General features: G+C 39.5%; 1 protein-coding gene across 6 annotated transcripts in view; it reads right to left on the reverse strand.

Annotated features, from left to right (window-relative positions):
- The window catches only part of Rbpms (RNA binding protein, mRNA processing factor), a 155,373-nt gene that overhangs the window by 55,031 nt on the left and 85,993 nt on the right, over nucleotides 1-14,349 (reverse strand). For all 6 annotated transcript variants that reach the window (XR_012441465.1, XR_002212921.2, XM_020172634.2 and 3 more), the window contains exon 5: nucleotides 3,502-3,652. Coding sequence is in view for 4 of the 6 variants with exons in the window: in XM_020172634.2 (XP_020028223.1) it covers nucleotides 3,502-3,652 (151 nt within the window). In the remaining 2 variants the exon portion in view is untranslated. The remainder of the gene's footprint in view (nucleotides 1-3,501; nucleotides 3,653-14,349) is intronic.

The following is a 14,349-nucleotide window of genomic DNA, read 5'->3' on the forward strand; positions in this document are numbered from 1 at the left end:
CTAAGAGCCTCATCTCAACATGAAAACCTTTTAAAAATTTCCAAACATGGTTGCATTTTGAAGTATTCAGGGATGAAATTTCAACTGATGAATTTTGGGGAACAAAATTTAGTGTATAATATTTGTTGACTGTGCAAACCAAATTATTTACTAGACTGGGATTGGGCCTTAGATTCTTCCAACTACAAAACAGTGCTACTGAAAACAGTAAAATGTAAAATGCGGAGCAATGTCTCACGCACAGTATCATTTTATACAAAAACAAATCAGAGATGATGAGTTGCCCCTTTTTCATCTCTCAAGCAGAGTTCTTCCACTATAGGATACTACCTTCCTGTACAATCTATCCATAATCTAGGAGAATGTGACACTTATAATTTTCCTACCTTCATTTTTTTGTTTTGTCTCTGGTGCTGAGTGTCAAACCCAGAATCTCATACATCCTAAACACATGCTCTTCCACTGAGCTGAACTCCCTGTCTCCATCTCTTACTGCTTGCTTTCATAATTTTCTTGCAATTTTATTACATAAGGGAGTAAGAGAAGTTCAAACTAATGATCCCATTAGTAAAAATTTAGTTTTCTAAATATACTACTTATTAAGTAAGGTACTAAATATACTACTTCCCTGGGAAGGTATGTGAGTCTCATCCATGCTTTTTCTAAACTTGCAGTGTCAATTGGCTATGGTCACACAATGATGACACCAGCTCTAAGTATTAGGAAAGAGAGGCAAATCGGTGCTTTTTGGGTAGCATTTGATATTTACCTAGAACTCCATATATACCACACCTACTTAGTCCTGAATGCAACCCCACCACACTGTTTTATTTAGCTCTCATCAAAATCATGTGAGTAAAACATAAAATTCCCATTTTAGAGCTGAGGGAACAAGAGCACACAGCAAGATTAAATGTTTTTCCTTACGGTCACAAAGCTTGCCAATAACCACCAGAACCAGAACTCTTACCCATACATTCAGGTCTGAAGCCAAGGCCCCTAATTATCTTGCCAAGCTGTAAAACCTGGTTTCTTCCTTCTGCATGCTCAGCATGGACAAGCAGGAACATTCAGCACTACCTGCAGTCCGATGTGGGGGCAATCTGGACTGTGCTACAGAATCTTTTTTATATCCTTTATATGGAGACAGATTTTCTGACAATGGTGACCATTAACAACTCCTTGGACTGACAGCTCCGTTAAGCAATAACCATAGCTTCCTTCTTCTCTGGGGTCTAACACACTGGGTGCCCATTTCAGTTCAACAGGTATTTACTGAGAATTGAGAGTTCAAGAAACTGTTTGTTGTTAGAGATGGCACTGAGTTTCAGGCACAACCCATGTAAAAACACTGATAAAAAGAAGCACCAAGAAAAACCTTTCTCATAGTCTAAAAGAGAGAGAACTTTGGGGCTTTTCCAATTGCCAAATTCTGATTCCCACACAGTCTACACCTAGGTGGTTAAACCAACTGCTTCCAGCACTGACTACTGTACAGGGTAACTGTATCTGCTATCTACACCCACTACGGCACTCTTAGCAGCCAAGTGCTGCCAGGAAAGCAACGATTCTGTGAATGTGACAGGAAAACTCCAAATCGCCACAGGGAAGGGCAATGGGTGATAAGGTCGACCTGAGTCAGTGGAGTTGCTGCTCACCAGGGCCTCTCTCTTGTAAAAATGAGCTGTATTAGGAGAGACGTTGGTAACTTTCATATTGTCAAGAATACACCACTGGCAGTCTGATTTTTTTTTTTTTAAATTCAAGTCTGTTTTGTTGTGAGCAACAAATTTTGACCCTGTCATGGAAACTATCTGACCACTTTTGAGCTGTTCTGTACAGAGAAGGGAAGTGAGCAGAGTCAGTCAGAATGCTAAGCTCTGCATTCCACACCTGTAACTCCAGCAGCTTGAGGATGGCTAGCCAGGGTGTTCATTTTTGGAGCTGCTATGTATCCTGTTGTGAACTGGTTGTCACCTTCCTGGCAATCTATTTCACAACAGGTTGAAAAAAAGATTTGAGTTTCAAAATAGAGACCATTCAACAAGAGTAGAAAGGCTGAAGTTATCATCAGCCTTTTACTTCCTGTCTGATTTCATCTTTTCAAGTGAAAGACAAATTTCGCTGAAAAGCAAAAGCATTCCGAGGTCTTTTCTGATGCCCTTATCAAGAGGAGAAAAAATTTCAGATGGAAATAAAGAGGTGTAAGGATGTCTCCCTGATTTTATAAACAAATTCTAATTTCCATTTATCCACTTTAATACATCTTTATTAAATACATACAATACAGAGCACTAAGCTAGATGGTTTAAGATTAAGAATTATGTCAGGAATTTTCCTATATCCTCATAAAATGCAACTGTACTATAGAAGATGAACTTTTGTTTCGATTTCCTTCCCAAAATAAACAAAGGTTTCAAGTTTCCCTAGGACATGAAAAAATAAAATAATTTTTTTTCTGTTATGACTTTTTGGCTTCATAGAAAACTTTGTTTCAGAACATGCTGGGGGAGAAACTCTTATCTGCTAGTTTCCATGGTGCAGCACCAGTTTCTCAAGAGTGACTGAGATTGTAGAGTGATTAACTTCCAAGATCACTGATTAAATCTGACATGCACATGACCTGGGGTAGAGCAAGGAGCCCACATGCCCTTCAAGTTCACTAAGAAGAGCTGAAACATATTGTTAGGAAAGCAGGAAGAAGACCATGATCATGTGGTTTGGAAAGAGATCAAGAACGGTGGGACAGAAACATTCCAAGTAACCTGGGCCTTCGTGAGTGCCTGCCATATTAAATCACACATGGCTCTGCAATAAAAGGAAAAATTAAATTCTCTCTCATGCCTCACTTCTGCCACTGATTGAGCTTGAGAAAGAAATTAAGTAAGACAGTCTTTTAAAGTTATCCAACCTAAGGCAGTCTGGACATTTAATAGAATAAGCTCATTAATGTCCGGTAAAAAACTTGTTTAGCAATTAGCGAGTGGCCTGACTCAAATAATTTAAAACAGGAAGCCCCAGATTTCCTAAAACTTTACTGGTACTAGTTTGCTGGAACTGATTGTTCCAATCTATAAATTCTGTGTGTGTCAACTATTCCCTGTAGACTTGTATAGCTAACCTGCTCTCAAAAATAGGACTACTTACTTCCTAAGATACGATTTTTTTACTTTTAATACACTCTTTTTCCAAAACCACAGAGCAAAGTGAATGTTGAGGTCCAAGTGCCCAAGGATGGGGTGGAACGGGGATAGAGGGTTTACACCCCAAAGCAAATGGTCAATGTCACATTAGGGAAATCGATAGCACAACAAATGAAAATTTGAAGTTCTGGTTCCACCATACTTCGGGATGGCCAATCACCAACAAGACTGCTGAACAAGCAATCTCGTCAGCAAAATGGAATACAAGAAGCCAGCTCTACAGGCCATGGTGACGCTCACGTGTAGCACATGAACAATTCTGGTACTTTTTTTTGAAAATGAAAATAGATCAACTTACATGGCTCTCTGGCAATGAACTGAGGTACAGTGTTGGGCAGAGGAGTACTGGGGTTTGGAGTCCCTACTAGCTTGTTCTTGGCCATCTTCGTGTTTGCCTTAGCAAACTCTAGTCGTAGTGTTTGCGGAATTTCAGGATCGAAGCGGATGCCCTTTGGAAATAAAGAACAAATGGAAGATGTTTTCATTTCCTTAGAGTCAAACCGGAATGGTGACAAAATAAACACACCAGTAAACCCTGCCCTATCAGGAAAAAAAGGTTAGCAAGAGCTCTCATTCTATTTACATAGAATATACAAAATCCCACAACTCTATGTGTCCAGAAAGTCAGGAGAATTGAGCTTACTCTACTAAAAAATTTAGTTACATGAATTTTCAACTATCCCTTTTCTTCCTGAGCAAAAGCTATCCAAGCTTGAGTTTTTAAAATTTAGTCAAGCAAATCCCTAGCACAGTTAAAAACTTTGACGATGGTTACTAATGAGAATGAAATACTGTGCAACCCTGGAGTTTGACACTTGAAATCCGAAGAGGCCTGAGTTCTGATCAGTGTTATAAACAATGTAATTCTTCAATGCTTTTAGTTTCATTACCTATAAATGGAGAGAAAGAATCCCAGTCTCTTCCTAACACAGAGCTTTACAAAGGTAAACAAGTACTCTGTATTACTCAGCAGACAGGAATTAATAGGTGGCAAGAATTTTAACATAACTAGTATCATTTGATTCCAGTTAGCTTATAATTTTTTTTCTTTTTTATTATGTGGTACTGGGGTTTGAACTCAGGGCCTACACCTTGAGCCACTCCACCAGCCCTTTTTTAAGATGGGTTTTTTCGAGATAGGTTCTTGAGAACTATTTGCCTGGGGCTGGTTTCAAACTGCAATCCTGATCGCTGCCTCCTGAGTAGCTAGGATTACAGGCATGAGCCCCCCAGTACAAAGCATAGCTTATAAAATCTACATGAAAAGCCAAAGGATTATACAAGCCAAAGACATGACAGTAATTTAAATTATCCTTGTCCCTTATCATTGCAATTGTAACTCCCCCCAAAAAAACCATACTCAATACAGCAAATCACAACAAGATTTAAGACAAATCCATTTTAGAGCCCTCCCATGTCTTCATTACTAAGCGTAATTAAAAACCTAAAGAAAACTGTGCTGAGTGCCCTGAATTCTGGATCCTCGCAGTAATGGTAAAAGATATCCAAATACAATGTGCACATGCAAACCCAAAATAGACTCAGGTCTCATGTTCGTCTAAGTCTTGAAAATGAGTAACCTAGGGACACACTTTGCAGTTGAGTGTTGGGAATGTACACAGGTGGCCCTGATGATCCCCACTCCCTTTCTTCTTAATTTGAAGAAAAATATGAGCAATGTCCACAAGAAAAAGACTCTTACTTGGGAGACCAGGATGAATGACTCTGACCTTCACAGGCTCAGTTCCAGAAATGCAAGGAAGAGCCTAGGACCGAAGGTGATGTCTACAAAAGGAAACAGGAGTGGGGGGTGGGAGGAAGCAGAGGTCCTCGGGAAGGACCAACACCAGCTACATAGCTCTGATCCAGAGATATCCCAAGCAGGTAGAATTTCTTTGTGAGCCTGATGTACTCAAAGAGGAAACCAATTAAGGGTGGCAAACAAGGAATCCACTTGTATAGACCTAACCAACAAAAGTAAGAGGGGTTAACAGGTTTTCGAAACATAAAAGGAAGTTTTTTCTTTAAATGGTCCTGAGGGAAACCTCAGTATTGTCTTGCCAAAAAACATATATAAAGAAAGAAAGCTGCACTTTGAAGTAGCGTTTGCTTCTAACAGCTTACAACAGTAACATTTTAGCCTATCAAACTACTCTGCCAACAGAATAAATATTTCCTAATATGGACCTGAAGAACTGTGGTCTTTGCTGGGAGACAAGTATGGGCACTGGTTGTCACCTAAAGGTACACTGCAGCAGCACTCAGTACATTCATACCCATACCACTTCAGGCACACACAGTAGCAACTTGCCATCAATTTCAGGGTGTCAGCTCCAGCAATAAACCTTTGCTAAACCTGAGCTGACATCACATAAGGACCATGGCACAGGCCACTGGGGGCAAAATGACAAGGGTGTCCTAGGACCTGTGTGCGCTCTATTAAGTTCTTTGCTTTAGCCAATGTTGCTAAAAATCTAAAATCTACACCTTTCTTATTCACTAGTGTTCCAGAATCCACTGAGGCTCCACACCTCTATGCTTGCCTCTTACACAACCTAGGTTGGTGGCTCACATCCTAAAACACGCTGCACTGTGCTCCCTGTCCCCTTCTTCATACCCTGCTCTTGTGTGAGCTAAAATAACATCATGTTCCAAATCGAAGTTCCAGCATCCTTATTAAAAAAAAAAAAAAAAAAGAGGCTCAGAAGTTAAAATGACCTAATTTGTTTGGCAGCTTATTCAGAGGCCAGAGGCTTAGAATACAAGCCACATTCCTCCAACATCTTTAGCAGCAACACCATATTTGGTAATCAATATCCTGCTCAGCTAAGTTTCTATCCATAGGGATTAGCCAAGCCCCAAACATTTTAAATGTTGAAGAATGGAGAGGAGACTGAAAGGGGCAAGGGGAGGGAGAACATGCAAGTGAAGAGGGAGAAAAGAAAGACAGGAGAAAGATGGAAAAAAAGAAAGAAGACAGAGGAAGGAGCAGACATGGGGGAAAAACACCTTGTGCTTTTAATTAAAGCCTAATAAGATTCTTCTCTGGCTATAGTAACTCTCATTAAATGCTGTCAGGAGAAGGTCACTGCCAAGTGAAGGGGAAATTTGTACCTCTCCAAGTCAACTTTTGCTCTCTAGCATCTGATTTACCCAAAGTCTACTGATAAGTACTGAGAAATTTCCCTTCCAGATGTAAATGGTGTCCTATTTACATGCAAGAGAAAGGACAGACTCTAGAAATCCGTACAGCAATTAAACGATCAATGGTTATTTATAAATTACCCAATCCTACTGGCTACAGGGAATCCAGGTTCAATATGATCTACAGAGGCTGAACTCCCAACCTGGGTAATCTATGCAACATGACAAGACACTGCTGTAACACCATGTCCTTGGTCTGGTTCACTTCTGAGTACAGCAGGGAGGTTTCAGTAAGGCAGAGAGTGCCTGGGAGGGCGGGAAGCTAGAGGAAGCAATGAAGAGCAGAAGTTCACCAGGTGGTGAACAGTCAGTCCAGGAAAGGGCTCAGCAAATTTCTATGTGACAGGATACAGGGGGGAAGGCTTGCTTAGTGGGTGGGGGTGAGATCACAAAGGGCAATTTATGAGGACTTTGGAGTGTGTGCAGAGCTGAAATCCTTAAATGTTGGTACACATCCCAATGAATCAACTAGCGGACTTGCTAAACAAGAGCCCTGGGCCCGCTGCAGTTTCTGACTCAGTAGGTGTGGCAGGGGACCTCAGAGGTACACATTTCTAAAAGGTTCAAGTAATGCTGATATTGTCTGCACAAGGACCATGTCTGAGAATCATGGTGGCTGAGGGTAACTCTAGTGGTGGTAGGGTTCAATGGAGAAGCTGCAACAGACCAGACACAAAGCACTCAGAGAGATCCTGGGAGGAGAAGCTGGGTGAGATGGCTGCCCTGCTGGTTCTTCTTCCTTTGGAAGGGAGCTGGGGGCCAATGTCTCTGTCCTGTATCCTTGCTTCTCTGACCATAGCTGAGTATTTTAGAGGCTGGATCCCACCCAGTGGTAAGCATGTTTGCTCTTCTGTAGATTTCATCCTTGAGTACAGACACAGAAAATGAAGGTGGCCAGAGTTCACTTTGTGCTGAGTTCACTGAGTGCTTCACTTCAGTAACCCAAGAGCTATCCCCAGGGGTGCTTATAAATGGTTCTGCCATTAAAGTGAATCTATCTTTTTTTTTTTTCTTCAAAGTTTTAATTCCTTCCTTTTTTTTTTCTGGAATAAGAGCCTCACATTTTTTCCTGGAGCCAGCTTCAGAACACGATCATTCTATCTATGCCTTCTGTTAACTTTTTGCCTAGGCTAGTCTGGAATCTCGATCCTCTCAATTTCCACCTCCCAAATAGCTGGGGTTACAGGCCTGAGGCACCACGCCTTGACAGTGAGTTTTAGGGGCAGTGGAATCATTTAGAGAACATATGATAAAGAATGAAGCAGAGTACTATACAGTTACTGCAAAAAATGGCTATATTACATTTTTAAAAGAGGATACTGATCAATGTTTAGTAGTACAAGGATATAGGGAGGAGATGAGTGTGCACACACTCATGACCACATAACACTACAATGGTAAGTTGGGGTGAGGGAGCACAGACATAGACTCCTGTGCAATTTGGTACTGCTCGAAATTTTTACAAATATGTGTAACTTATAAAATTCAATGCAGATGTTTTTTAAAGAGAGATGGAAAGAGCTGAAGTAGTACTTTCTTATCAATGGTGACACAGCAGAGCACAGTCAACAGTAGACAACCTGGCACACCGCACTCAACCAGTGATCCCGGCTTTCTGATCACTTAAAAGTTTTTTTGTTAAAAATCTTATTTGGAAATGATTTCAGTCTTACAGAAAAGCTGCAGACAAATCTTGTACATCCATTGTCCAGATTTCTTGTTAGCTGGGTTTTGAACTCAGGGCTTATACTTTCAGCCATTCCACCAGCCCTTTTTTGTGAAGGGTTTTTTTGAGATAGAGTCTTTGAGAACTATTTGCCTGGGCTGGCTTTGAACCTCGATCCTCCCGATCTCTGCCTTCTGAGTAGCTAGGATTACAAGCGTGAGCCACTGACGCCCAGCTAACACCCTGCCATATTTAATTATCATCCTCCCTCTCCTCTCCTTACTATACACACAGTTGTTTCCCTACTGTGTAAGTGGCAACTATGATGTAATTTTGCTTAAGACTGACTTCCTAAACACAAGGACAAATCTTTGTTTTCCTGATCTGGATCTAATCCAGAATCATATATAGCAGTTACTTGTCACATCTTTTCAGTCTCCGTTAATGTGGAAAGTTCTTCAGTCCCTGTCTCTCATGAGCTTGACATTTTTTAAAGTGTAGGCTATTTGTTTTATAGAATGTCCCTAAGTTTTGCCTTATCTAATCTTTTTCTGGTTTAGGTTCAGGTTATGTGTCTTGGGCAGGAATATGAGCAATGTGCGTTCCGATCAGTGGATTGTATCACAAGGCACAGGATGTCAATTTTGTCCCACTAAGTGATAAGAGCTTTGACCATTTGCTAAGTAGCTCTACTTTAAGGTTACTCATGTACCCCTTTTTAACTAGTAAGTAGCCTACAGAATGATACTTTCAGTTATAGAAATACCTTGTTTTTCATCAAACTTACTATTACAAACAAACCTACTACTGATCCTTAGCAAGTGGTGTTTTGGTAATTTCACCATTCCTTTACAATACACCATATTTTTATCCAGGGAAAGCTTTAACTTTGAGCCACTGTATTAATTACCCAATCATTCATTTATATCAGTTCTGACAGATTCATATTTTATTCCATGATTTTATAGTCCATTACTATCACTGTAGTCATCCCTCTCTCAAACACATACTGTGTCTTCTGTATCCACAGATTCAACCAAATGCTGATGAAAAATATCCAAAAAAGCCAGGTGTGGTGGTGCACACCTGTAATCCCAGAACTCAGGAGGAGAAGGCATGAGAATCATAAGCTCAAGGGAAGCACAGGCAACTGACTGAGACCCTGGTCAAAGTAATTATACGCATGTGACAATAACATAATGAAACCCGTTAAGAATAGTAAGCAATAACAACAACAACAAAACAGCAAAGAAAAAAGGACCAGTGGTGTGGCTCAAGTGTAGAGCACTTGCCTTGCAAGCACAAAGTCCTGAGTTCAATTCCTGGTACCACCAAAATTATATATATAAATAATTTATATGCATACACAATTTATATATATATTTTATTTATTATATATAATACATAATTTTTATACACATACACATGTATATATATAAATAGTAAAAGGTTAAGAGTAGAGGGATGAATATGATCAAAATATATTATAAGCACATATCAATACACTACAGTGAGACACCTTTGTACACATACGCCATAAAATTAAAAAACCCAGTTGTACTACACACAAAGATTTTTTCTTGTTATTTCCTAAATAATAGTAGAACAAATTAGACAGCATTTCCATTGCTTTCTGAATGGTGACTGAAAGTATATGGGAAGATGTGCAGAGTTTATAAACAAACACTATTTTATACAGCATTTTATACCAGAGACTTGATTGAGCACCTGTGGATTTTGTCATCTGGGGGTGTACAGGACAAAAATTACAGCACCATAGTAGCAGTGTCTGAAAGAGTTCCCTAGTTGATTCTAGTTCACAGGGTCCTGTCCCTTTCTCCACACCACTCCAAGTGAAATTCCATGGCAGCTTTAAGCAATGTGGGGTATCTGTGCTAATGGGGAGAGAAAAATGCCTTCTGCTTAAGAGTTTTAACCAATTCATTCTTACTTTCAAATACAGAATAAGAATGACTTGTCACCAGAAACAAGAAAGAACATTAAGACCATAGTCCATTTCCTTTTATAATAATCTATTCAGGTTTTCCTTAGCCTTAGGAATCTTCTAAACTTTATGAAGTTATAACAAAGCCAGTGAAATTCTCATAGTAGGTCCAGAAAATAAGAAACTTGAAGAAAGGAGGAGCTCAAGTCAAGGCCAAACTTGTCACTGGTCCCCATACCTGATCCCTGACCCTGTAATCTAGCCAATCTCAATATTTGGGTCTTCTTTTTTCTCCCCTCCTCCTTATCTTATCCTTATCCTTGCCTCTCCTTATCTTTGTTTCTGATTGTGTGTGAAGCCACATTCCCTAAGGCCTCTTCGGTTTTCTTGGTCAGCGACCTCAGCAAGTATCCAGGGCTGCTTCATAATCAGCAGTTAGAATTCTCCACCATCATGGGGCAGCTGATCTACTTGGAACCACTGCTGGCCTGACTTATCATTGACTGCATCTGAGTTATAATCATTTTTAGGTCTTTATTTCTAATCCTGGAAGGAATAAGAGTCAGGTAGTATGGAGAGAAAGACAGAAAAGTGGCTTCCTTTCCAAATTATCAGGAATCACCAAGCACTGAACAAGAGCTGATTCAACAGCGTTGATTACTGTAAGCAGTGGCTACATAAACTGGTATCCACGGGGAAGGGAGAACCAATCCAACTCTCGGCAGTAAATAGAGAATGGTATGCTGTACAGATGCTATGGAGGTTTTGTAAGGCCTTTGGATTCAAGCTCACTAAGGTCATGACTTGGTTGGGGTTTAGTAAACAGCTATCTGGTTTCTCAGCAACCACTTGGTTTCTTCCATAAGAAACCCACTGCTCCAGCTCAGCATTCCTTCCCCTGCAGCAGACCAGGACAGGTAATAAATCGGGTGAGGGAATGATTTCTATTACCTATCCTTACTCTTGGTGCACTCAAGTCTTCTAGTCCTAAGGGTATGTGGGAAAGACACACCAAGTTGGAGATGGCTTCATTATACCATACTACCTTAAAAAAAAGTTCGGCTGGTCAGGGTGGTGTACCCCTGTGATTCCAGCACTCAGGAGGCTAAGGCAGGAGGATCACAAATTCGAGGCCAGCCAAGGCCCTTATCTCAAAAATAAAGTTTGCTTTCATTCAATCACAAAATGTATTTGAAGAGTTTCTTGCACCTCAAAAAAGAAATTTTGTACCCATTAGCAATCACTCCCCATTTATCCCTTTTCTCCTTTCAATCTCTATGAATTTGCTTACATATTCTGGGTATTTCATATAAATGGAAATCATATACTATGTGGTCTTTTTAGGACTGATCCTTCTTTAGGTCCATCCATGTTGTAGCAGGTAGTAATACTATACTGTTTTTATTAATTGCTGAATAATATTCCACTGTATGGATTTACCATATTTTATTTCTCCTTTCCCTAGTTCATTGGCCTATTTTAACTTTTTGGTTATTGTGAATAAGATTGCTATGAACACTCAGTACAAATTTTTGTGTGAATATGTTCTGATTCTCTAGGAGTAGAATTGATAGATCATACAGTAACTCTATGTTAAGTTTTCTAAAGAACTGCCTCACTGTTTTCTAAAGCAGCTAGATCATTTTAATCCCACTACCAATGTATGAGCACTGCAAGTTTTTCATATCCATGCCAGATACTATTATTGTCTTTTTTTTATGTGAACCACCCATGTGACGTGATACCTCATTGTGGTTTTGATTTTCATTTCCCTATGCTGTTATATTTTAAAACATTTTATAAGGAGGGCTAAGAATAAAAGTCTTCTACTGTTTTTAAAGAACATTTCGGTCACAAGGAAAGGAAATATCCTGGGGACAAGTCTTTCAATGGAACAAAAGGAAATGAAGTTTAAAAAATTGACTTTTACTTTTGGAAATTAAAAACACAAGTGAGAAATATAAGCTGGTTTCTGAGACTAATTGACAGACATCTCATTTCTATCACAAACAAGTAGGTAAATGCATACGTTAGCGATATCCTGAGTTTTCACAGGGACCAAAACATATTTACAGTTTTTTGAGTATTATCAGTTTTCTCTTCTACAGGCATCATAAAACACTCAGTCAGATTAGAAACAGATTCTAAACACAGTTTATGCAAAGGTCTCCCCAGGCAGGGGTCTATGAAAACAATAGTTTCATTCAGCTAAGCCTTAAACCACTGAAGGTTAGAGCAAATACAAACTCCTCTGGTGACTGATTACAGTGGAGAGGATAGGACTCAGAAAATGGTGTGGAGGTAAGTGAAGAAGAACAGTCAGTTACACAAAAAGGATGATTTGACAAATGAGGAAACTAGAGGAGAAGGGGAAAAAAAAATTAACATCACAATTTCAGAAATCTCTTCCAACTAGTACTTCTGAAACCAAATGAACAGAAATTTTCAACCTTTTATACACATAGCATTGGGAACACTTTTAATACTCAGACATTTTAAAAAACAAAACTGAGTAAATATCACAAAAGAAAGCTAGTAGAGAATAGGGGGTGGGTTCTCTGATGCTAAGTAGTAGAGGGTTATCTACAGAGGAAATTCACAACATTTTACTAAAAGCTGAGACATCTAACCTAATAGTTCTTAACCACGGGTATCACGTGCTCTCTCCCCAACCCTTAGGAATATTTGGGCATTTGTGAGGGGGATGAGGGGGTGTCACCTGACTGAAGATCATATTGATATGCACTAGGAGGAGGCAAGGATAATAAAGACCTAATCCGAGTTGGACAGTACCACAGACTATAAGAAATGTCTCATCTAAAATGTCAACAGCCTCCCCCTACACAGATGAAGAAACAAGGACCCAGAAAAGTCAAATATTCACTTAAGTTCCAATGTAGCCACTGTCAGAATTCATATCAGAATTCAATTTTCTGATTCCTCTGATTGGGTGTGTTTATGTAAGGACATTGCAGTTCTGTGAAGTTCTTTGTTTTACAAAGGACACATTGTTCTCAGTTAATAATCGAAGGGGTTGTTCAGTTGCCACTATGATGGAACAGGTAGACGTGGGTTCCAACTAAGAAGGAGGGAGGGGGGAGAATCCATCAGATACAAACCGTTTTTCATACTTCTCCTAAATAAGGATATTTCTTGCAGAAACATCAGGACTGTTAATACAACAGCCTGTGCTGCTGGGTCACTGCCTGTTGAGAAATTGTATCAGACCAATTACGCCTTGTTCTTTTTCTTAATCCAACTACCTCTAAATCCTTGCCCTGGCTTCACCTTGGAAGAATCTGATTTAATGCTCACTGTCCTCTTTGCCTGAATTGTTCTCATTTGAAAGTTATGTGTCCTGAGAAGTTGATCAAAGTACATTGTATGCAGGTATGTAAACATTACAGCAAATCCTCTTTAATGTAATTAATCTAATTTTAAAAAAAGAAAGTATATATCCCTATCCATTAGTAAAATACCTAGTTATACTTCAAGAAAGTGACTCCTTCCATAAGGGCTTTTTGGGTAAAAGTGGTGATGTGGCCAAAGGTTTGGGATGATGCTGGGTGATCAATCTAAGTATGATTCCTTATTGAAAGGAAGGATTAGGCTGTTTTATATCCTTGAATGAAGAAAAACCTGCATAATTTTGCAGCTGTTCCATTAAAAAAATTAAACTATTTTGCTGTGAAGGTTTCAGTGACAGAAAAAACGTGTTATTCCACGTCGAGTCTAGAATATTTCCATGGTTTTATCTATGATTTCCAGTGTATGCAATTTCTTCTCTGATAATACTTTAAACATGCCAAGGTCTCTGCGTGTTATAATACAATGACCTTGGCTATGACAGACAAGCCTAATCTCATCCCTCAATTACCCTGGGTCTGGAATAAAAGGGTTCTAGTATTTCCTAGTGACTGGGCTACTTCCTGAAATGCAGTATACTTTTGGCTTTACTTTCATTCATGCAAATGCATGATGGCGTTCAAACTCATGCCCTCTTTACCACTAAGCCAGGTACCTTTGGGAAACCTATGTGTGGTTTAAGGTAAGGATACACTTGCCCCACCTATAAAATGGGGAAATATTCTGCCCAAATGGTGTTAACTCCCTTCTACTAACAGGCAGAGTAGTAAGAAGGTCATCATTTATAGTTAAATGAGTTCTTGTGAATGATGTACCCTAATCCCTCCCTCCCTGTCACCCAGTGCTTATGAGCTCCAGAGTTACTTCTTCAGCTCCTTTCTCCTTTTGAAGAGGTGCTTCTATCATTTGTAGATGATAAAGAGGACTGTCAAGATCAGCTGTAAAACCGCCTCGCCTAGGAGGAA

Source organism: Castor canadensis, chromosome 14 (assembly GCF_047511655.1).
Source record: "Castor canadensis chromosome 14, mCasCan1.hap1v2, whole genome shotgun sequence".
In the NCBI taxonomy this organism is placed as follows: domain Eukaryota; kingdom Metazoa; phylum Chordata; class Mammalia; order Rodentia; family Castoridae; genus Castor; species Castor canadensis.